This window comes from Anser brachyrhynchus (genome assembly GCF_964034855.1).
Source record: "Anser brachyrhynchus genome assembly, chromosome: 6".
In the NCBI taxonomy this organism is placed as follows: Eukaryota; Metazoa; Chordata; class Aves; order Anseriformes; family Anatidae; genus Anser; species Anser brachyrhynchus.
This window is the reverse complement of record NC_137700.1, coordinates 40068933-40093163: the sequence shown is the minus strand read 5'-3', so window position 1 is coordinate 40093163 and position 24231 is coordinate 40068933. Positions and strand designations below refer to the sequence as shown.

At 39.3% G+C, this 24231-nt stretch overlaps 1 protein-coding gene and 1 long non-coding RNA gene across 5 annotated transcripts in view; both read left to right on the top strand.

Moving 5' to 3' along the window:
- Nucleotides 1–22183, top strand: part of ATE1 (arginyltransferase 1) — an 88294-nt gene extending 66111 nt beyond the window's left edge. For all 4 annotated transcript variants that reach the window (XM_080597120.1, XM_080597119.1, XM_080597118.1 and 1 more), the window contains exon 12: nucleotides 18968–22183. In XM_080597120.1, coding sequence (XP_080453246.1) covers nucleotides 18968–19146 — 179 coding nt within the window. In that variant the 3' untranslated portion in view covers nucleotides 19147–22183. The remainder of the gene's footprint in view (nucleotides 1–18967) is intronic.
- LOC308197127 lies at nucleotides 7–17106 on the top strand. Its single transcript, XR_013952600.1, has 2 exons — nucleotides 7–1749; nucleotides 2180–17106. It is a non-coding gene; the product is annotated as an uncharacterized lncRNA (long non-coding RNA).
- Nucleotides 22184–24231: the final 2048 nt, after the last annotated feature.

Here is a 24231-nt window from a genome sequence, read left to right as displayed (position 1 = left end):
GTAAGTTCACAAGTAATGATGAATAAATTGTCTGTCTCGTCTTTGCAATGTGTTGGTATCATCTGCTGCTGAAACGTTATAGAAATGTTATCTTTAAAGGAAAAAAAAAGTCTGAAACTCACAACTCCTCCTGCAAGCATTATCAAATAGGTAGTTTTGTCTTTGAACATATGCGATAAATTTTTTAAGTCCGTTACGTTTTACAGATTGTACGTAGTTCAGAATTGACATATGTTGGTGTTTTTCAGGTAATTATTTTATTTGGTGCGTGAACAAAAGTGATCAAATAATTATTCCTTCCTTAGATTCTAGTCTCATGAATGCATAAAGCAAGTTAGAATCAGTACAGCAAGGTGAGGGGGCTGGAGAACCTTAAAGGCATCGGGTGTTTTTGTGAAGAAACAAACTGCTGAATTTAGCTTAACAATCTGTCTGAGATTTTGAAGAATGCAACGAACGGCAGAAACACCTTAAGCATCTTGAATTAGATGGGACATAGTTTTTATATTCTGTAGCAGAGTTACTTAGTGATTTGCCAGCATAGAATGGTCAAAAATATTACAAAAGGCAGGTCAGATGCTCTGCTATAGATACTGGTTTAAAAGTTTTAGTAGGAGAATTTATGCCAGGTGTCCTGTACAAATAGATAATGTTCTTCAGTGACTGTGCAGGTGGCCAGGTGGTGTGGTGGGCAATAACCTAGGGAATGCGCTTGGGTGCGCTTTGAAAAGACCGTTTATCACCGTGGGAAAAGCTGGTACGTCGTGTCCTCATCAACTAGAATTGTCATTAGATTGGTGAGAGGAAATAAAAAGAAAAATAGAGGTAGGAGGAAGAAGGGAAGTGGTTATGGAGGGCATTGGTGGTGTTAAAGTTATTCTCGTTATGCTGGAGGAAAAGAAGTGCATTCATTGAAGCCCAGGAATGACAATAAGACTACTGTGTTTGAAGGTGTTAACCCCATACAAGCGAAGGGGCGTCATCTTCTTGATTCTGTGAAATTCCTGTGGGATACCACGCATTCAGAAACGGCAGGATATAAAACTCTGCATCATTATCAGCACAAAATATCTCACTCCAGACACTACTGGAGCTGTGACTTACGTCCTGTGGTTTAAGGAAATTGAAACATAGCTACATGTTGAAGTGTGCTAAACCTGCTGAGAGCTTATAGCCATTTGAGGTTTAAAGAGCTGCTAGTTCTAAGGAAGCTATTTCTCAACAGTAAAATCAGTTTCCTTCTTATTTCTTTACTCTCTACAATAGTCAGCAATATGAGTTTAATTAAGTTACTGCGAATTACAAAAACAGCAATAGAAATGATGATGTGCTTTATTCCTTATGAATAGCTTTCTATAATACAGCCTATAATTACGTCAGTTAAGTAGGTCGTGATTTATCGGCAGTGGGACTTCCTACTTAGAAACTAAGGGCAATAACCAGATCCAGTAAACAACTGGGAGAAACGGTGTGACTTGCGTTGTTGTCTGGGGCAATAAAACAGCCAGTGGAAATGGTCATCTTTTAATACAATCCGTAATGTCAGAAAATTCTTAAAACATGATCTCACGCTAGTTTGTTCATCAAGTTTGGCAATTTTTGAACTCCTTTTCCCTCCCTTGAAAAAAAGTTACCTAATAAATTTACCAATTGCAGGTTGTGAAAATGCATTATAGAGCAGACATTAGTGCTGCTTCAGGAGAGGGTGCTGCATGCTCAGACCTGCCATGTCTCTACAGTTGGAAAAGGGTAACTGAGTATTCATGTCCATTACTTTGCAGAGCTCTTTCCTTTTTTTCTTTTTTCCAAAAAATAAAAATAAAAAGACCAAATAAAAAGACCTGAGATGTTGACAAAAAGTAGTGAAAAATTTCTAAAGCATCAGAAAATATTCATCACCATTTACAGAGGATTTTGCCTGTTTTGCATTATGTGGTTGTCCTGTGCTTGAACATTTTCAAATGGTTTTAGAGTGTATTGTTTTCCATCCCCTTCTTCTCTGACGTCTAATACTTCTGTTAACTGTTGGAAAATGAAGAAGAGAAGAGAGATGAACTAAACAAAGTTCTTAACTCTTTATACTACAGAGATAAGTCTAAAAAAGTGTCTAACATTTAATAAACAAATAAAGCAACCATAGACACTGTAATAACTTTTTTTTTTTCGTGTTACTATTTAGGGTGGCAAATCATGGGTGCCTGATGGCTGAAATAGATCCAACCCTTCACTTCTGGCCAGTGTAATGAGATTCAACCTTACTTAACCTCAGAACACTGCAGTCATACAGAGAAAACGATGAGTTCTTGTGCCAGCAAGCTCTCAGATTTAATATTTAAACAAACTATGCTGGTAGTCTTTTTATGTGCAGTTCCTAACATGTATTAAAAAACATCAGTGACTTTAGGGAGAAAAAAAATGCATAGCAATGCTCCAACAGCATTCATGGATAAAAGGTCACATTTGTCAAATATTCTTGCTTTTGCAAATTACCAGTTCTGCCAATATTACATGTCTCAAACAGGACAGATTTTTCATTTCTGTTCTCTGCTGAGTTTGAAAAATTCAGAAGACCTGGCATCATCTTATAAATGAAAGAGGTTTGCTGAGGTTCTGATGTGTTTATCATTAAGCAGCAACCAGTCATTTACTTACAAATAAACCAGCAGTTAGTGAGGTAGGGTAGTAACAGAGTTTGGATAGTGATGAGTTCCAAAAATAGAGATTATGCTAAACTGCATTTTCTTGAAGTGGTATATGGGTCCTTCCCTTTATTGTAAGGATTGAACGTATATGAAACGAATCTGTAAATGCAAATTGAGTTGTGTTGAAGAAAAAAGAACTGAATTAAAAGATTGCTCTGCAGAAAAGTACTTGTCAGTGACTTGGACAGTATATCACAACTGATGTCCAAAATTCAGCCACATGATAGCATGCTGCTAAAATATTCTTGGCCATGGTCAGTCTTTCACACTAGTCAACTGCCTCCTTGCAAAACAGGTCTTCATCGTTTTACTTTGTTGTTCCTTTCACTAGCAGTTATGCCCATGAAACAAATATAGTATTAAAAGGATTATAAATAATTTACTCGATATCTCCACATAGTTTTATCCTTCTGATTTCTATTTTTCTGATTGTAACCCACTGATATCTTTTTTATAACTTTTTTTTTTTTTTAACCCAAGTGAAAAAGCCCTGCTTGATCTGGGTCACAAGGCATGGCCTATGGCAGTCTCAGCAGCGTAAGCTGCTTCCCACCTTCTGTGCCCACTGCTTGGAGCAGAAGCTTTGAGTAGCACCGATCAAAAGGGATTTTAATGCTTTTTTTTTTTATCTTGACAGGTTTGTTTGCTGAAGTTAATAGTTGGCAAAGCTAATACATATCTGTTCAACTTACTGTATATCTAATAGGATGAAATTAAAATGTATATCAAATACATTAAAGTCATTTCTCCAGTGTTGAAACTTACACGATAAAGATGTACATAGACTGCTCTGTGTTGGCTTTGCAAATTCTTGGAGAGAAGTTGCTCTCTGCTCCAGAGAGTATAGTCTAACATGAAATACGAAGGATGCTAAAAATGGTTTTAGGAAATAGAGAAACAACTCTAGTTGGTGTGGTAGATTATAGTAATCAAGCATCAACAGACTAAGCTGTATGATATTTTTGTAAATGCTACGATGGAGGACAGTTTTGAGTAGGGATCTAGGGAACTACATTAGTTACCTTCTAGAGTTGATGGAGAAATCTCTCCCAGCATGAGAGGTGGGGGAGAAATGAAGTAGGGAGTATGGGGAGACACAAAGGAGCTTCCTTCGAGAAGAGCTAATATTGGTCTGAGGTACCAGATCCTGCAGTCAGTCAAAGGCAGAACTTACATTGCCAGCTGTTGATGAATGAACAAGTGAGGTTGAAACAGACTGTTGGGAGTGAGGTTGGTCTGGTGTGATTTGAGTAGGGGAAGCTGGTGGAGAGACGCATGGAAAAGACACAAGTTTTGTAGTAGATCATATGGGCAAAACGATGAGAAGGCTTGACAGGAACAGAAGAGAGCTGTTGAAATAATAAATGGTTGGGCCAAAACCAGAAAATCTAGATATATATTTGTAGAGATGAATAAGAGAGGCTGTTTGTCAGACACTCTGTGTAGAGAGAACCTCGACATGAAAACCTGAAGGGGTTATGAAGCCAACATCATGTGCCAGCAGAATTTTGCCAGTGCTTAGTTCGACAACCACCTTTCTCTCATCCGTCTTTGTGCATCGGTCCAGGCTTTGCATCTGCTATCACCACAGAGCCACAGACCTTGCTTCTTCTAGCAAGGTACTTCTAGTGGGGTGCATCTGACTCTTACCCTATTATGGGTGGTTTTGTTGTACCTCCACGTAGAGGACAAGTAGGTGGCTGTGAGGTTGGTCTCACTTCAGGCTCACAGGAACCGCTCTGTGAAAACGCTCAATGAACCATCTTACGAACAGATTTGATAGCAGCTCAGCGTTGTTTCTGAGGTACTGAACTTAAGAAAATGATTTAAGACTTTTGCAGTGTTTCTCTGTAGTAGTCCTGTAATATCTATTGCAAGTTTCTATTAGATTTCTAAAACTTCTGAAAAATATTTTCTTCTTCTTCAAAAGTACATCCTTCCCACATATTGCAGAGCTACTAACTCCATTTTCTTTGCTACATACAAAATGAAAGTTTTAACAGATTTACAGCATTGTTATTCTGCTGCACATAATAAGCTAGAGCAGTAAAAGACAAACAATATTCCAAGTATTTAATAACTTCTGAATCCTCTCGATTATGCATCTTAACTCTGTTTCTTGCAAGAAATATTATTAATTTTATCGTAAATAAAACCTAGAATTCCTACCCAGAAGTCTGCAGGGTCGGGCGGTTGTGCAGAAGTGTATTTATTTTAAACACGTATTTGTATACCTAGTGCTTTCACTAGAAAAATAATCTCTTGCAACTATTTCAATAACCCTGATTCCTAGTGCTATGTTTTTCAAAACATTTTATGTCCAGTTTAGATGCCTTTCTTTGCAAATAAGAAGGGCTTATTTCAAGCACATTTTGCATTTGTTGCATCTGTGAACACAAACATTTTGTTCATTTCTCATCAAGTACAGGGGCTGTTTGTTTTGAAGATATATTTAGAAGTACATTGTGTTTGCGTGATGTTGTTCTTCCTCCTCCTCCCTCTCGTGGAGGCAAAGCCACGATCACGTACTTGTACCCACAGAATGTTGTACCCATGGGTTGCCAGCTGGTCACTTCTGGTGGTTGAGGTCGCTGGTAAGGCAATGTATTGGTGTAGTGTCACGTCTTTAAAGCCGGTCAGACAAACCGATTCAGATGACAGCACGCGTTATTGTCCGTAAGGGTAGTGTAGCGCAGATTAATGTGTATGAGGATCAACGCACTGAAGTTCTCGAGATCACGAAAACGTAGCCACAAAAATATCACAGATGGAAAGCTTTAAACAAATGGTTTAGAACCGTGCAATCGTCTGATTTCGGGAGAAGTTGCTGGTCTGCTCTAAAACAACTGCTGTTTGTCATCCTTTAAAGCTGTGGTGTTGTGTACTTTGGCAAGTTCTGAAAGCATTTCAGTAAATTCTATTAGATCATTAAATTCTATTAGATCGTTAATTATTCTAAAGAGCTAACTCTCCACTATCTTATCACAGCTGTAGGTAGTGAACGTGAATTCTATAACCAAGAAAAAGACACATTAATATCAAATTATCAATTATTTGTAGCAGCTCCTCTGAACGAGACAAGTTTATCTGTTTCTAATTAGTTTATAAACAACTGAAGTCATCAAACACAAATTTCTAAATCCAATGCAATCCTCGAGCATACAAGATACTTAAACAATGAAGGCAGTGCCAATAAGGTGTAGCCAGGCAAATTTTTCACTCAATTTTTATTATGTTTGGATTAAATTGAAATGACTGGCATGGGATTTTGGACTAATATGCAAAAATACACTCAAGCGCTTCTGTAATAAAAAGGTAAAGTTATTAACTTCATTAATTTGTGGGTCCTAAACAGCTGGCACTGGAGCTCTGAAAATGTTTCAGGAACATTCGCACGCAAAGAGCGCTGCACGAATTGGCCTGGGGAAGTTAGAGGGGATCAGCAGCTCTGAGCTGGAGTATCACAAAGCAATCAGTTGCAAAGAAGGAAAGGTCTTTAGAATGGGATTTAACGTATAGTCACGATACGAAGCCCATTTTGTGTTGTTTTAGCAACTCTCAAACTTCGCTAAATGTTTGTTTTAAAGTTTGCACTCAGTGATCTGCTAAATTGTCCGCCTCTGACATAGTGCATGCAGCAGAGTAAACCAAGCACCTCGGGAAGCACCAGCATCTGGCTTCTTGTGCAATTCATGAAATACAGAGGTTGTGCCGAAAAATTCCCCCAAATAAGTTTTAACCCAAAATTACCGTCAGAGAGATTGTGTAATGAACATATAAATATTGAAATTATGTAATTTTCTGAGGACTTTGCTTGAAAAGTAGATATATACCGGCATATTTCTCCACTGCTCAGAACCAATGTGTTTGATGGTTGCATGCTCAAGATGCCCCTTCCTGGTCAGGGTTCGCCATTTTACTGTTGTAACATTTGGTTCTCGAGCAGAATAATTCTGCTCTTGTCTGTGATCGGACCCAGGACTGAGCTCATTCAGGGGGACGTGGGGAGGGCGAGGATGCCGAGCCTTGTAGGCATCATCTTCCCTACTCAGAAGGTGTTAGAAACACAGGAACAGAAATTAAAAATTAAGTAAAGCGGGCTCGGTAGGCGGGTTGTGCAGATTTATTTCAAGCAGAGGATAACCGGCATACGGGGTTAGTTTCAAAATGTGATAAAAGTTAAAAGCCGTAATTAGGCCCAGATAGGGAGCAGCTGCGGCAGGGACACCACAGGCATGTGCTGCGGCCCGGCTCGCCGCACGCCACCAGCCACGACCGCCAGCTTCTTCCAGGGTCAGACCTCGCGTAACGCTCCCCGGTGCCTCCCAGCGTGTTTACTCGTGCTCTGGTAACATCATCCCGATGTAGCATATGGAGCTTTAGGGGACATAATTGATTCCATGTTTTAATTAATTCAGCCGGTAAATTGATTGCTGTAATCTGATTTACTTGGCTGATAAGCTGCTGCCAATTGCTTCAGTTTTGCCTGTTTCATGGAAAAGCTTGCATTTGTAATTTTCAGCTTGACTTTTGTGTTTGTTTTTTTGTTTTTTTATTATTATTTTTTTGAACTCATTCTCAAATAGCAGCCTTAATGAGGACTTTGCCCTTTTGTTTGAAAAATTCTCTTCCCGCTCCCTGCCATGTTCACTTCAATACAGTTCAGCTATTTTAATAAACAGTTTTTAACTTTCATGCCCTTTCAAAAGTTTTCCTGTTTTCCACCCTGTCGTTTGGAGCTGCAACTCCTGAAAGCGTAATCCTGTAAGTCTTCGTCTTTTGTACTGTCTTTTATTCCTTTGCTGTCGTTGCAAGCCTGCGGCTCAGTGCTGCATTTTGTTGTGGCTCTCGAAGCGTCATTAAAACCCCTGAGCGAGAGTCCAGGGGAGCCTGGTTGAAAGTGTTGGGCACTGCAGCTGGAAGGGAAGCCTTCTTGTGGAAGTCTGAACTCCTCATTGGTTTCCCTTCACCGTCAGCTGGCTCAGGGGCAGCCCCATGGGAAGGTTCTGCTTCAGAAAAAGGAATAAAGCTGCCAAAATGTTTTACTCTTGCTTAAACGTAATGAAAATAAGTAGATGGAAATGTTTACAAAATAGACTGGGAAAAAAAGCATACAGGATGGCTAAAATGCCCTTTATTTTAATTAATTTAAGATTTCTATCTCAGCCACAAAAAAAGTTTTTAACTCTACTGAAGCAAAGTTATAATTCAGACGGTCATGATGTTAAAGTTACAAAACGTGGTTTTTGAATTTTATTGTGCAATGCAAAATGATTCAGTGAGATATGAAATGAAGCAACAGCTCTGTCTCTCTTGTTAGCCCTTGTAAAATTGATTTGACATTAACAATGAAGTCTAAAACACTTAGGTCATAAGTGTAAGCCAGCTTTGCAATGCTTGGAAGCTGCAGAAATGCAGATATTTGGAAGGACAGTCATGATTTGCCCTCCCTCGCACAGGCGGTAAGGTCACTCTGTCCTTTTAGGCACTGCTCATGCTACAAACCTTAGACTGCTTAGCATTGTTTTGGGGTTAGAAAATCACTGCTTACGGCGGGGTTGAGTATTTGGCAGTTTTTGGTAAATCTTACTGAGTTACAAGGTATTTTAGTTAAACTGCATTTTCACTTCAACTGTTATGTAGTGTTCGTGCTTTTAAAAACTGCAGTAACTTGAAAAACGTTTTCTTATGGAAAGTAAGTTCAGGAAATAGATGGAATAATCTGCTCTCTTTGAAACCTCAGTGTGCTCACTAGTTTTACAATTCTACCAGACTTAGTAACAAGCTAAGCATTCTGCATTTGTCCAGGAAAAATACTTATTGATGTTTTTCATAAGGAATGATGAAATATCTCATTCACCCCTAATGTAAAGTGTGTACGTAGCAGTTGGTTTCTATCCCTCATTTTTTTATTTAAGATTCATCCCTAATTGGGTATTCTCGAGCCTTAGTTCACAGATACAAAGGCATGATAATGTGTCTCTCCCAGCCGTACCCGAGTTACTTTCTGTGATGTTCTTGAGTTTGACGGGTACCTTGCCTAAGCAAACTGGAAAGATACGTATGCAGTTTTAGTTCCCTAATAGCAAGGAAATGAAAGAAAAAGCAGTTTCCAAGGACTGGTTTGGATTTTCAGTTCTGTCTCTAAAGAGAAATGAGCAGCTCCAAACACCGAACTGTGCTCTGAGCCACTCGGGTGCTTGGAGGAACAGACAAACGCAGCTGATGAAGGTTCGGAGGAGCACTGGGGAGGAGCTCCTGGTGCAGGATCTTGGTCAGTCTCACCGGTGCTAACCCAGAGCACATACACCTTCCCAGATCCCAACCTGATCAGTCACGCATTAGGAATGCCTCCAGAGTCCAGCAGAAATGCGTTGAGGCATGAAGGAGCCTGGATCCTGCAGGCTCACAACATTTGGGGAGGGCCACGCAGGGCCACGTGCCCAACGAGAGCCTCACGGTGCTTGTTAGCTCAGGCTCCCGTCACGCAGCGGTGACATTAATGCTTCCAGATTTGAGATAGGGTTGAATTACTGCTTTTAAAAGCTGGCTCTACCTACTAGTTCTGCTTCTGGTCTTTGTATGCATGGTGCGTTTCAACTGAACGCATAATTAAAGGTTGCCTGCAGGACCTCAAAGGGTATTTAAAACAGGCAAAAATAGAAAGAAAAGCATACTGGGTATGCAGTTAACGTTCTTGTCAATTCACATTCTCATTTCTCAGATCCGAAGTCATCAAGAATAGCAGCGTGTCCACAGATACAACTTCGTTAGACTTGACTAGTTCATTTTTGTCTTCTGGAGAAGCATCTAAAAGTGCAATTCTGTCTTGGCATACCGTCCGTAAGATCTTAGTATCTTGACTTTGGGAGCAAACTGGATGGTGTTCTCAGGCAGAAAGCTGTTCGGTGTCATTTAGCTAACATTTTCCCAGGTACTGCTAGTTTCCTTTGCAGTGCATCCCTGAAAGGCAAGTCCTTGGAGAATTATCAGTATTGTTTAAATCTAGCCCTTTGGTAGCTATTTCTCTGTCACAATATTCCAGGGTAATAAACTGAGGTAGGTTAGAATAATCATGTTGTGTGAGAGCTCCTCAGAAATAAGCCTGGAATTTTATACTTACTGCTTTATGTGCATCTCTCTCAAATGTTTCCAGAACAGTGGGCTGTACTTGGATTTAAGTGTTGTTAATAAAGCCAATATATTCAAAGGATTGCATTTGCAGTTAAGCAGAAGCCTTTGCAGGTTGCTGTGGATTATGGCTGAAAACTAGAAGTACTGCTCTGAATTGCTGCATTCACAGGAAATGTTTTCCATTGGCCCCCATTCATGTTTACTACTAGAATAATAAGAGTCAAAACACAATGAGTTATTGTTTCCGCATGGCACAGCGGGGTTAGCAGAGTTTGAATGCATTTGTCAAGTGATTAGTCTGCTTGCTTCTCAAAGTTGAATTGCAAATCATAAACCAGTTGTATGATTTCAGGCACAAAGCCCAACAGTTTTTGTTTGTAAGATGTCTTTAAGATTTGCCCTCAAAACTTCCTGTTTTTACCCATTCTAAGGCTCACTGTAAGTTATACTTTTAATACTGTAGCTCTTCTGTCATCGTTTTGTAAAGAATCATTGATAATATTTTGATAAGATGCGCTTTTCCCCTTAGAAACATTCTCTTTTTGAACAGTGATTTCAGAAGTTCCTTTTTTTTCTTGTTAGAGTAACTGAGCAGCAGAGGGTTGGCTGATTGAGAATATCCTGAACTTTTTACTGTACTTCCTTTGTGACTTGTGCTTTCTGGTTTTAATTAGGAATTCTTTTCATTGATTTTTTTTCTAATGCTTCATTTTAACTGTACTCTTGTTTTCATCCGAGTTGGTGTTTTCATACCCCAAGGCATACTGGTCTTAATATTTCTTGGTGTGTGAAGAAGCAATATGAGGAAAAGCACATTTCAACTTACAGTTTTACATAAACACTAGCATTAATGCAAATTGCTTATCTCGTCACTGTATATTGCCTGTTTCGGGTTTGTGGGTGACTTCCTATGCTTTTCAGGTTAAGAAAAAGAAATAATGGTTTAAAAGGAGTAAGAAAGTAGTTTGAATTCAAAGATCAGATGCACTAGACTTCTGACTGACGTGATTTTTGTTTCTGGTAATTAATATCTCTTATTTCAGTTGTAACATTTGAAAGTTTGTCTTCTCCTTTTAGAGTTTCTTTGTTTTAAAATCATTGGTTGTGAACCTGACAAGGTCACGTAAACCAGACGTAGCATGAACATTGATGTTGTGTTTCCAGTAAGGGGCGGATGTCTCTTTTGATCGTTTTTGCACCTAGTTTGAAAGCTTGGATGTCATGAAGCTTTTTTTTTTTCTTTTTAACTCTTTATAAATTTATTTTTAAGGCTGTTAGATTCTTTCCTTGTTTTGAAAAACTTGAATACTGTGTTCATCTTTAAAACTGCTGCAAGTCCTGACTGCTTCCAAATTTAAAATTAAAATCCCCAACAACTTGAAACAAAAGAACAAACATACCCTTTGGGCTGTCTGTCTGAAAAGACAGCAGTTGTCCATTGTTAATCTTTGTATGTTTCTTCCACGGATTTACTCTTTAGAGGTAAAATAGTTTTTCAGTTTCTATTATTTAAGCAAAATGTAAGCAAATATATCATGTTAGTTATCTGCCTGGGAGTTTCGTTCTAAGACAGCTTTTACAGTGAATCACAGGATTCATGGCATAGTTTTAAATTTCACTTTCTTCCACTTAGTTCCATCCTGCTACGGAGCAAATAAAGTCCGTGTGCCCTGTGTAGGATGGATGCAGAAGCACAAAAAGAACACGAGGGAGGACGCGGAGGTCCTCGCTGCGTAGGGCAGCCTTTGAGCAACCCAACGTGCCTTGGATACTGCTCCTCATTTCACCCAGCAATTTAACTGGTGTGTCCCAGAAGCTGTTATTGGCCTGGGTTGTGCTGGTGGTCAATGCCTTGTACAGCGTTTGGTATTAGAAATAAGTCTTTTGTGGAGCGAGTGAACTGCAGGCAGCAGGCAAAGATTAAAGCCCATCTGCAAGCAGAGGCCAGGTTGTGAATAAAAACCTGGTGTCGTCTTCATGGGCGGTTTTTTGAGATCCTCCTCTCCGCCATGCCCTCGCCTTGAGGCGTGTTAGGTAAGGTCATGTTTAGTCTCCAGAACAAGATTTTTTTAGCTGCTGTTTTATTTCAGTTTTGCAGATTTTTCAGGGTTTTCTAATTTAATGCTTCTACAGTGCAGGCAAAGAGAAATGTGGGGATTTCTAGATCTCAGCTGTTACTCATGAGATGTGAACAATGAGTTTCTTTTTTCAGAGTAGCTGAAAAAAAAAACCTTTGCTAAATGGAGAGCATTTCCAAGCTGCTTTGCCTTTTAAATTTATGATGCGCCTCAGGCACATGTATAAGTAACAACAGAAAACTGGTGTATTTAGTTTCTGGGTTATGTCCTACTCTGAACCACCAGCCTGTGCAAGAGAAGCACTGGTAGATGTCTGCGATATCCTCCTGTAACCTCCAACAAACCTCTCCAACAAGATGACTACAGTAAAAGAAATACAAACAGTATCATTGGAGAAAGAGGTGTTTTGATGGCCAAATACTTTCTTTGTTCCAGGGGTTTTAAGTAGCATTTAAGGAAACTGAAAGTTATAAACAGAAACAGCGTTGCTTCAGAGTTTAGCAGGAGTGCCACGCTTCTTTTTTGAATTAGAAATACCAGACCTCAGTAAGGTTTCTTACTAATCCTAAATCCATTATGTACAAAAAATATAAAAAAGTTTCCTATGATTATTGATTTTTATTAAAAAATTGGAAGACAGCATACTCTTTTTTTTCCTATTTAAAAAAAGAACGTCAATATATTTGTCACTTAATTTTAATGATTTCTTCGCTTACTTTCCCAGAAATGGAAAAATGTACTTTGAAAGAAATGTGACCTTGCTTCCATTTCTACACCACTGGCAAATTTAAAGATTTCATACACGTGAGCAGTATATTCAAGGGGATAAGGGAAGGGGTAGCGCTGGCAGGCACATGTCATGGACGGCTCTCAACTGATATGTGTTCGCTGCTCTTCGTTCAGGAGACATCATCATCATAGCTTGTGATCTGGCCACAAGAGCTGTGCCTGACTTTGAGACATTTTTGGAAAAAGTTCTCTGTTGTCAAAAATTCAGATTTTTGCGTTCAGACAATTTGATGCAGTGGTTGTTTTTTTTTCTTACCGTACACCGGCTTTAAATAGCGCTTTCCTCTCCTTCTACCGTTCCTATCAGACATGGAAAGAGAATGCTTTTAGGACCTGAATGATCACTGCCCTCCTTAAATCAATATTGATCAAAACCAGCTTGAATTAAATCAGCCACCGCTGAAAAGTTGATTTAGTAACAGCCTGCTACAAAAACCTTTGAACCGTAACACTCTTCGTTGGGATGTTGGCTTCCAGCCTGCTCGGAGCTGCAGCAGGCGGTTGCAGAGCTCGCTCTGCCATTCTCCCTTCTTCTGCTTTGCACGTGCTTGCCCGGAGAGGCATCGTGGGCTTGCTGACCAGATGTAGCTACTCCACCTTGTAGTAGGTAATAATAATAAAGATTAATGCATGCGGACAAGAAAAATACGTGGATTTCAGCTTCCCAAAATAACTTCATAAAAATACTAATCAATTCCTACATCATAAGAAAAAATGTCAGAAATGAAAAATTTGAATGTGTGTAAGTGCATGCTGATGCCTGATCAGCTTCTGTTGGGAATAAAAATGGTAAAATAATTACTCCCGCTTATTGTATGTGGGTATTTCAGTAGGAATGAATGCACGTCAGCATTTGCAAATCACATTTTGGGTTTGGGACGGGGCTTGCAGCACGTTGAGGAGGTTGGTTGGGGTCGTGTAAGGAAATAAAAAATGAATCGTGTAGGAGTACGTCAGACTTCTGTCCTTGTTCTTCCTGGTCTCTTGAGTATAGCAGCATTTCTCAGGCTGGTTGCTGGATGGGGCTGCCTTTGGACATCACTGCTGTTACTGTTAGCTCATTACTTGGTGTCGCTCTGCAAGGTGTCCATGCTTTTGGCGGAGGTCCGTTTGTGTGTGGGCAGCTTGGCCAAGAAATCCTGCCAAAATCTGCCCAACGTCTGCCAAGGCAACACTTGACATAGCTGGTCTTTAGATTACTCCTACTTCTTGCTTTGATTTTTACTGATGTTTTGTTTTTTACTGATATTAGGGAGCTTTGTTGGTCAGGAAAGTCCTCCACTTATTACTACTTATTTAAAGAAGTCTTGTCAGGCACATGCATTAATTTTCCCTGCTAAAAGTTCGCTGTGACTTTTTGGCTTGCAAAAAGGTCATTTTTAGCTCAGACTTTTGGGGGTGCATTGTTGCTGGGATAGTTGATTAGTGACCATTCCCTGGCATCCTGAGGCTGTGCACTGTTATCAGGCCTTGCCGTGCCCCGTGGCACTTCTGCTACTTCCCTTTGCTCGAAGGCAGCAGGTTTGGTAAAGGGAAATCCTAAGCAGACTTGACTTGTGTCCTTCCCCAGCATCTCAGCCCATTCATACTTGCTGGGTAAAGATGTAATGTACGCAGAGCACACGCGTGAATTTAATGCGTTGAATAGTGATACGGGGGTGCGGTGAGAAGAATTTTAACAGCTGTTTGCAGCTATGGCATCACAGTGCCATGGTTGGGCTGTACATGAAATCACTCCTGTATTCAAATTTCATTAGAGAAATGCTACATAAATAATTTGGTGTTTTAGGTCTCTGGGGGAGGAGACAGAGAAGTGGCGGTTAGTTTATTTAGCAAGAATTCAGGTGTAATTTTAGCTTGCAGATTTACAGGATGCTTCTTTTTACAGGCTTAAAAAACAATGTTCCCCTGCCTTCTGAAATGTCGAACATTTCAGTTTAATTCTCATTAAATTACACTGGATACCTTACAGAGAAGAAAGAAAAAACTTCAAATCATTCAATGTATAAAAAATACAATAGCTCTTTTTATGTTCATTCAGATGTTTTTATTGAGAATACTTAAAATCTGTAAGCCATTTGGGGAAAAAAAAAAAAAAAAAAAGATTTTAAATTGATGCTGTGACCTGATGGAAGCCTCCTGAAAGTTGTTGTAAATCAGTGTGAGAACATAGCTGAGAAACATCACTAGATGAAGATTGCTGCATTTTTCAGACATGAAGTAGAAACATGAGACTGTTGGGGCATCTTTGAATAAAACTATAATTCAGGTAGCGGTGTTAAATGGGTACAGTGTACTTACTGAGGTGCCTCCATCTCTTGTATTCAGGCTGAGGAACTTACTTTTGGCCACTGCTGCAGATGGGATATTTAACTAAATGGCTCTTTGGCCTGGACAAGTACAGTCTATAAGTATGGCCTACGTCTTTGGCTCACAGTTGGCATCCTCAGTTGCTCGCTTTCCTAAAATGATTTGTGCTTTCAGTCTACAGGATTTGGTTTTCTGAAGTTTAGATTTTTATGTAATAAGTAACTACTGTCACAATGGTATTGATAGGTGTAACTGAATTATGGAGTAAAACCTTGCATGTTTTATACATAAAGTGACGGTTCCTCTTCTGGAGACTATAATTAATCAACAACTCTGTGAGAAGATAATCTTCACAAATACAAAGGCAAGGGCCCAAGAGTTCGAATGGATGTTAGCAGGGTTGTGCCTCCTTCTAGTGCTATTGCTCATTTATAACAGTCTTCGTTAGTAGAACTCCTTCCACCAAATCCAATCTTCCCAAATGGTAAATATGAGGTGTTTCCAGACCCATGATTTTACCTGGTTTGAGGTTTATGTAAGTTAATGCATGGACTGCTTGTGAGGAGAAGCAGAGGTTAGAGGCGGACTCGGGAGATATAAAATAAGAAAGTGTGAGATAGAAAAAAAATGTGTTTTTTTTTAGCTTTTTGTGGTAACAGTATTGCATACAGTACTTGCAATAATGATTAAAGTTGCCCCAACATAGTTTCACTATCTGATCAGTCTGGGTCCCTCAGGAAACAGATGTCTCTAACTGAAACTGCTTTAATAAAGCCCAGAAATAATACTCGTTAATAGAGGTGTTTTTCTTATTCTCTTATTCTTACTCTGCTGTCCCACCATTTGTCACATAGGGAAGCTATGTAAGTTTGTAGGAGCAGAAATACCTGGGTTTAAAGCTTTCCTGATGCTAAACTTTAGTTATTACAGAGGCTCTGTTTGTGTAGACTCTCTTTATGCACAGAACTCACTGTCTGTCTTTAGCTTAAAAGACGTCTGAAGCATTCATATTACAGTGACTTTTCAAGAGATTTGGGATTTTCTTGATTAATGTGGGAGGGCCTTCTCCTGCCTGCGGGGCTGTGTTATGAAACCGTGCCACAGTCCAAGAAAGGCTTGGTCTACAGCATGGTTTGGCAAGCCCCGCTTCAGAAAGGGCTTGGCTGCAGTGTTTAGCAAATTTGCTAGAACCCGGGTAGTAATAACTGTTTAATATAGCTATAGAGCTAGTGCTAGCGTGGGTCTGATTCCAAGGAGGATAATGCACCGACTGTGCTTGATGTAATGAGTAAAAGTAGACTAAGTGTGTAAAAACATATGCCGAACAACAAGAACAAAGTTCAGCTGAGCCAGTGAGGCTATAGGGAAATTCAAGGTACAGTAGCTTTAGTTACTGTAAGAAACTGAAGCTGGGGCCAGGAGCACTTACGAGCCAAAAGATGAACTCATCCAGAGTATCAGGCTTCAGTATTATTTAAAAGCAGCGAGCATCAACAGTGAGTAGTGAGCAGCTCTGAAAGTGCTTTTGGCACGAGGCTCTTTATGACGGCTAGGCTTGGCAGGCGTCCAGTGCAGGACACAAACTCACAGTCAGCCTAGAGGTGCTGTAAATATAAACTTTCCAATTTAAGAAGTTAAAATAACTTTACGGTTGTGTCACCTCCAGAAGCTGAACTTGCGAGTGTTTCTTTGGTGCACTTTCGGAAAGATGGAGGATGTAATAGACGAGGTAGTAGGGCTGGTGGTAAAACCAGCCTGTTGGGATATCAGGAAGGCATTGGCCACACATCAAAAACCTGATGGATTTCAAAGAGGGAGAGAAAGCCAGAGCAAAGGGGTTTTGACTTTGGTGTTTTATCTAAAGCAATTGCCAACAATAATTAGTGGAGAATGCAATCTTAGCAAGTCCTATTCAGAGTTTCTTCCTTCAAACCACTTTTTCATAGTTAAGTTTTAAGAAAGACATTGTACTTTCATGTTAGGAATCAAAACACAGATAAAAGAAATGAAGTCATTCTCGACTTTGTAAAACAGGCTTCATTAAGTTGCACATACTAAATTCAGGCAATCAGCAGAAAAATGTTTATAAGGCATTTCTGTGGATGAATAGGGCTAGGTTCTTGAGGGTGCCTTGCAACAAAAAGCATTTAATGACCTCCTTTGTCTTTATTGAAGCAGAAAGAAGACCCAAAAGGGAGTGTTAAGCTTTTCCGTAGTAAGGGTTACATCTGAATAGAGATTTGTAAGACAAATCTCTGTTTGTAAGACAATTCTCTTCGTATTCTTCCAGACAATTTATTTAGCTGACCTGTGGCAAGTCCAAAGATTACTTATATATGAAAAATAGGTGAATGCTGTTCTTCAGCCTTTTAATAAGCTTCAGGTATGTAAAACAAGGCAAGACAGAACTTGGTGACCAATTCACTTCCCAGAACTGGTGTCTTACCCTCTGTACTTTGGATCTGTCGCCATTTGTGAAACCTGCTGAAAAAGTTCCACCTCTTTTTGTCCTCTAATAGGTAAAGACCATTTTTGCCCATGACGTAGCCACTGATTTCCACAGCAGTTGGTTTGATTTTGAGTTGGCTGCTGAGAATGGTGTAGAGTGGGTACCATTCAGGTCCAGTCAACAGAGCCTTAAAAGTTTAAATCTAAATGAAGCAAGTACATGAACATACAAAATGTTTTAATTTAATTTGGGGCAGAGATTGATGCTGTATTTAAAGCTAGACAGTTATACTTACCTGTGCTGTCTCTTCAGTAGAATAATGTCCTGATGCCAAAAAGATGGAATTTCTGAGTAGTTTATGTACCCAGATGTTGACTTCTAGCATCTCTTCTCTGTTGATATTTGAATTTATGTAGCTCTGTTCTCAAAATCCTATTTCAGCTTCTGTGTTTCTCTTACATTTGTGGCTATTTAAACCTGAAGTTCAGACAAGTCCTAAGATTTTTACCGGTATTTTGCAATAATGTTAATTTATCCTGCAGTTGCCCCAGGCATGTGGCATGCTTTCGCACTTTCTTTAAAGAGTTTTCTAGCACTGTGGAGCCAATTTTTGGACACGCAGCAGCTATATAAAGTTGTTATTCAGTAAAAGTAGCATCAATGGAATTCATAAAAATAGGGAAACTTCACCTTGTTCAACAGTGCTCTTAAGTATATGGCTGGTTAAATGAAGTCACAGGGGTTCTGTAGGTTGGGTAATGAGATTCAGTGGTGGTGTGCCTATCGGAAAGCTTAAGGAATCCTGTCAACCCAACCCAGCCAGCGTTGCACTGCTGCCTCTGTTCATGGGTCTGCAGAGCTTGGCGGGTCAGACATGAGCAAGGGCATGGGTTCAGCCTCATTCCACTGGAGAAACTCAGAAACCAGTATAAATGAGGAAAAAAGGGGGTTTGGCATGGGGGTTTAACCTGGGAAGATAGTTTATTGCCTAACGCTTACCTAAGGCAAAAAGTGTAGAGCATCTTGCTGTTTTTTTATCCACTTTCCAACATCAGGGAAAAGGAGTGCTTTGTGCTGGCGGTTTTTGTAAACTGTGTAGTGATTAAATGCAAATATGGCAACGAGAAGAAGTCTTTTCTGGTCAGTTGTGTTTGAAATTATTTCCCAGATAGAGTTTCACTTTTGGCATTGGTCTTGTGAATTTTAAAGTACAGCAGTAGAGGTACTTTCAGAAATGCTCTCCATCACCGATGGAAATGGGTGGTGCTTGATTTATGTTTTCACACATCACAAATACAGTTACTTTGCAAGCTATGTTTTATTTTCAACCATAATTCAAGAAAACAGATCTGTAGATCAGCTCTGCTTCCATCTGCTATTCATCTGTAGATTACTTTTATTACTTCAGATAGTTCTCATTATGCATATTGAAGTTAGTTGCATAAATTAAGATCATACGGACAATATATGTAACTAATTTTTATTTTCTCTGAATCTCTTTGCAGTTGATGAAGGTCGTATTAAGGACCTGGGCAGAGTTAGAGTACTTCACAAGAGAACCATAATGCCTTACAGCGTGTATAAGAAGAGAAGGAAGGGACCAAGCGATGAAGCCAGTGTTCAGCAATATGCAAGTTTGGTTGGACAGACCTGTTCAGAAAGAATGCTGTTGTTCAGAAGTTGAAAAATCACTGAATGACATTTCGATGGCGCTACCATTTATTGCACTGCCACTGGATGATATGTAACATAGTTGTGTGTTGGTATGCCTACTAAAATTGCAGTGTGAAATACAGGTATATATCTAGGCATGTGTGAGTACATGGTACTGTGTTTTAAGGCAAATTCCAATAAAACTTTTGACAATACAGCAAGGCTTTAGCAATATAAGCTAAGAAATACATGCTTGTAATACATTTTAATTAAGTAGTTCTAGCCTTTCTTTGCATTTTGAATAATTCTAAGTATCTAAGCAAAATGAAAAACAGGTGTCTTTTTTCTAGGGACAAAGGTTGACTAAATATAGATTAACGATAATTAAATTACAGATGTTTTCAAATAGCAGCTTGGATATCTGTTATTTAAAATTGCCATGAAATTTGTGCTCGCGTTTGTATGCTCCTAAACTATTGCAAGAGAATTGAAAGGTGCCATTACTTTCCAATGTGAAATCTGGCATGGTTTAATTATGCTTCAACAGTGTATTTAAAAACAGGAAATGTTTTCACTGCACATTCTTTGTTTGTTTGATAGAGTAGGTTAGCATCTGAGATCCTAGTGAACGTGGCAATTTCTAGTAGATTCTTAGTGGCAGGAGATGACGTGCTTTGGAAAACTTTCCCCTTCAGAGACAAAACAGAATAGCTGCACTATTTACCAAAGATATGCCAAGTGGCACTGGGTTTTGTGGTGTGGTTTTTTTTTTTTGGTTGCTTGGGTGTTTTTTTGTTTGTTTGTTTTGGTTTGTTTGTTTGTTTTGGTATAAGCCTTACCATTTATCTAAAAAGAGTGGATATTTTAATGCACATTATTCATGTGAAATAGAGTTTGGGAGATTCATCCTATAGCTCTTGAATGAACGTTTCAGAACTATGCTAAAAATGACATGAGGTACCACTGCGCTTTTTTTGTTGCAATTTTTTTCTGCAGATTTGTGTGGGGAGACTTGCATATCATATTCCTAAGTCCTAGTGACTGTTTTGTTTATGCTGCAGTGGATCGCAGGTTAACATCTTTAATAACATTTTACTAAATATTCCTATTGGAAACAGAGAAAGTTGCAATGCTTTATCAAAGCACTTTATTACCGATGTATTAATGTTCTCATTAGTAGTCTGTGTCCATATCAAATCATACAAGTTATAGGAATTTGGGGAAATAACATGGTTGTATGTTCAGTAATGTATTACAACATCATAACAATCCCAACGTGTTTGTAATTATCTTCTTGGGTAACAGGAGCTAGCATTTACCTTGAATCAACTTGAAGTTTTCCTGTTAACGTTTGAAGAAGGAGATTCTTATTCAAGAATGTATCTGTACATCCTATTTTTTCCCCAGAAAGAAATCAAATTCAACTTCAGTCTCTGAAGGTTACAACTTGTATAAACCATGTGCTTGATTTCATTTTAAACACTTGGCCAGTAGCATTAGTCATTGATTTTTACGTGGAATAGCTGCAAGAATTTTGAGATTCAAGTGCGTTGCAGATTTAACTAACTTTTTTTTCCGTGTCAGTTTGATCTCTGTAATATTGGTGGTATTGAGTGCAGGTTCATCAGTAATTTTAGGAAGTAATGTCTTTTGTTAATTGGTATGTACTGTATTGAGCTACTCCCACTCTGCAACAAAATTGATTATTTCTGTCAGCATTGTACCTGGCAAGTGTGTGTCTGTTATCTGGAACTGCAAGGTTTGTGTATACCGCACGGTCTTGTCTGTCCACGTCTTACCTAAACCTACTGCCACGGGAGAACCACTAGCCACTATCTATGACCATTATTATAACTTGCTCCTTTCTGTGGAGAAAATATCTCTCGCCTGAAGCGTCGGAACAGCGTAACATTTTCTGTCTCTACAATGTGTTGAAATGTGCTGATGCCCATACAACTTAAAAACAAAACAAACAAGAAAACCTTTTTATGTGATATAAAATCAGGTAAAAGGCACAGAATTATTCCAGTATGACTTTGAATATCCTAAAGAAAATCAAATGGCCTTGCTGTGCTCCTGTTGAGCCTACTAGATAAAGTTCCTGTTCAATTACAAGGGAGCAGACTTGTGTTAACACCCAGGGTTCAGAAGAGCCCTGTCCTTTGTGCCCAGTATTTTTTACTGATTTGCCTTCTACATGTGTAATAGACTTTTTTTTTCTGATAATGTTTTTCTCTTGTGGAGCTTTTAAGAACTACAGCTAAAGAAAAGTGAGATAGGTGTAAAACCAGAAGTGGAGTACAGCTTGAAGCTGTTGGTGTGAGGACAAAAGGTAAATGACCATTTCCTGTGAATTCTGAACCGGTGCTGTCACTTCCCGACCTCCACTGAAACTGCACTGCTGCAACAGGGTGGGCTTTTGATCCCTACTGAACTCAAATTTAAAAAACGAGTCAAAATTGAGATGAATTAAAAAATTGAGCTCATCTGATCTGGTGTGCTGAGATCTAATTTGCTTCTTTGGTATTCTTTTAGAAGGAAATTAATGCAGTGTTTTTCAGGACTGATTATTCTATCCCTATTTCAGAAGTGGCATAGAGTCCTGAGGATGAAGTTCTCTAAGTTTTGCCATTGACTTCAGTGGAGCTGAAAATTCACCACTATTTTAATTTTATTTAATAAAATGTCATTGAGAATTATTGAAGTTAGAGATATTTAATTTAGTATAAACTATTTTATATTTTTGCTTTAGTGTAATTAGTTTGTGAGAGTTAATCTCTAAAGTAAATTTGCCTTGTTCTATTATCTGTTGCTAAATAAGCGTAGAATAGTGGTAAGAAAATGCAGAGCTGTGACCGTTCCAAAAAAACAAAAACAAACAAAAAAAACAACACCATGTTTTGTTTTAATTGGAAATAAACAGGGAGCTTATGCATTTCCAGCATCAACAAATTTAAGTAAATGCAAAAGAACTCACATGTTGAGTTTGTAATTGCTTTTCAGCAGGCCTGTTTGATTTGTAAGTACAGAAAATAAAATTATTTCTAGTCTCTGTGAATTATTATAAAGAATTAATACCTTTGAGTGTGAATTCTGTCTTACTTCATAGGAATTGATTAATCTGGTTGTTGACAAGTGTCCAGCGAACAGCAAAATTGGAGAAGTCAGAGCAGCAGTGACTGGAAGGTATATGTATCACCTGAAAACATATAACTATATTTTAGATCTTTATTTTAGTTCTAGCTAGAGAGTGTATTTAAGATTTCACTTGCATGCATTGAAACAGAAGCTCTCATTTTTCTCTGAATGGAATAAAATGAAGTGGTAGGCTTTTCACAAATGCAGAGCAGGTAGAACTACTTATTTTGATTAGGCTGTACCATTTCCAGTGGGCTGAAAAAAACAAAACAAAAACTTCCCCTGAACTATGCAGCCAAACAAGCAACACAGAAGTCTGGATTACATGCTGCTCTCCCCAGAGGTAACCAAATGCTGATTTGTTTTCCTTCTGGCTGAGGAGGAATTCCAGCTAATTCTGGATTCCCGAATTAGACTTTCATCAAAGCTCAGTGCCACCATGGCTTAAATTTTGGTCAAGCCATGCGGTGATGCAGTGCGTGATGTGCTACAAGGGCCTGCCCCTCAAATTATATTCCTGGGAACGATTACTTTTCATTGTTCATTCAGGGTGCCTACACCCACGACTCTTTTTGAAGCTGTGTCAATGCGTTTGCCAGTTCTGAAGCTGCAGCCTGATGACGCACTGCTCTGGCTGTGTATTTCTGAATTTCTCCTCGTTCTGCCCATCCCAAATAATCCTTCAGACACGTATTATGGGCTCTCCCCATCGGTCTTTCCCTCTCCACTTCCTCCTAAGCCTTCCCAAGCTTTAATGTTTCTTCTAACTCATTTGGTCCCAGTCCTGTTGCAGGAAGAGAAAAGTCTGCAGGCAGGACTTAGGACAGAAATCTTCACCACATTTCAGGGAAATCATCGGTTTCCAGAAGCGTCACAGCCACATGTCTTACCCACTGTCTTTATAAAGCTGGACCTTCAGAGCCTCTTGCTTATGATGTCACTTACCGAGCATACAAAAAGGCCAGATTACATTTCCACTTGCCAAATAATTTGTTTTCTTAAGTGAGTTGAAGCAGTGGAGGCTTTCCAAGCCCTGACTGGCTGTCCTTAGGAGGCCGGGGCGGTTAGCCCTGCTCCTCCGCCAGGCTGGGGACTCGGCTCAGGAAGGTGCTGCAGAGAAGGCGCCGAGGAGCGGCCGGTGCTGAGCCCCAGTGGCACAGAAAAGGTGGCTGCTGGTCAGAGGAGAGCTAGCAGGTAAATAGCTGTGTGATTGGCCTTTAGGCACGAGATGGGTTTTAGTCTCACTGGAGAAATGAAATGCACTGCAGGAAACAAATGGTATAAATAACCCCACGTCGTTTCTGCAGTAGCTGCTAACCAAAGGAGGATACCAGCCAGGATGATTGCAAGAAATTCCCCCTTCTATAGGGGCTGCTGAGAACCACGGTGACTCAGTGCCCGAGTATACACACGCTTATTAAACACAAGATTTAATGAACACAACTGCTGAAGTATGAATGAAATGTGAACTATGTTGTGTATGCCAAAATACATTGTTTACAGGACACAGATGTGCAGCGGTAACGCTCGCTGTTACTAAGCTAAACCAGGTGGTAGCTGTGGTCAGCAGATTGCTAAATAAAAAAACTCGGAATTAATTTGTTACATGCATTTTATAGCACGCTTTTAAAGCTCATCTTGTTAGAGATTTGTTTGCTAACAGTATTAAAATACAGGAAGGTAAATATAAGAAATTAACATATAAAGCTAAGTATAGCGTATGTTAATTCTATCAGTATTAATAGGAAACAATCAACTCTGAAAACTAGCAGTTAGTGACCTTCCTAGATAAATAAGTAGCACTGAGCTAATAGCTCAAAAGCTTGCTGGCTGTATTTGTTCGTGGTTATGTTACACTGTTTTGATGTTTATGCATTTACTTAAAATAACTATTCCCATCAGATTTTTGTGCTTCTCATCACTTATTTCCTCTTTGTTTCTGACACGTAATACGCGTGTCTGCCAGCAGTCCTGCTGA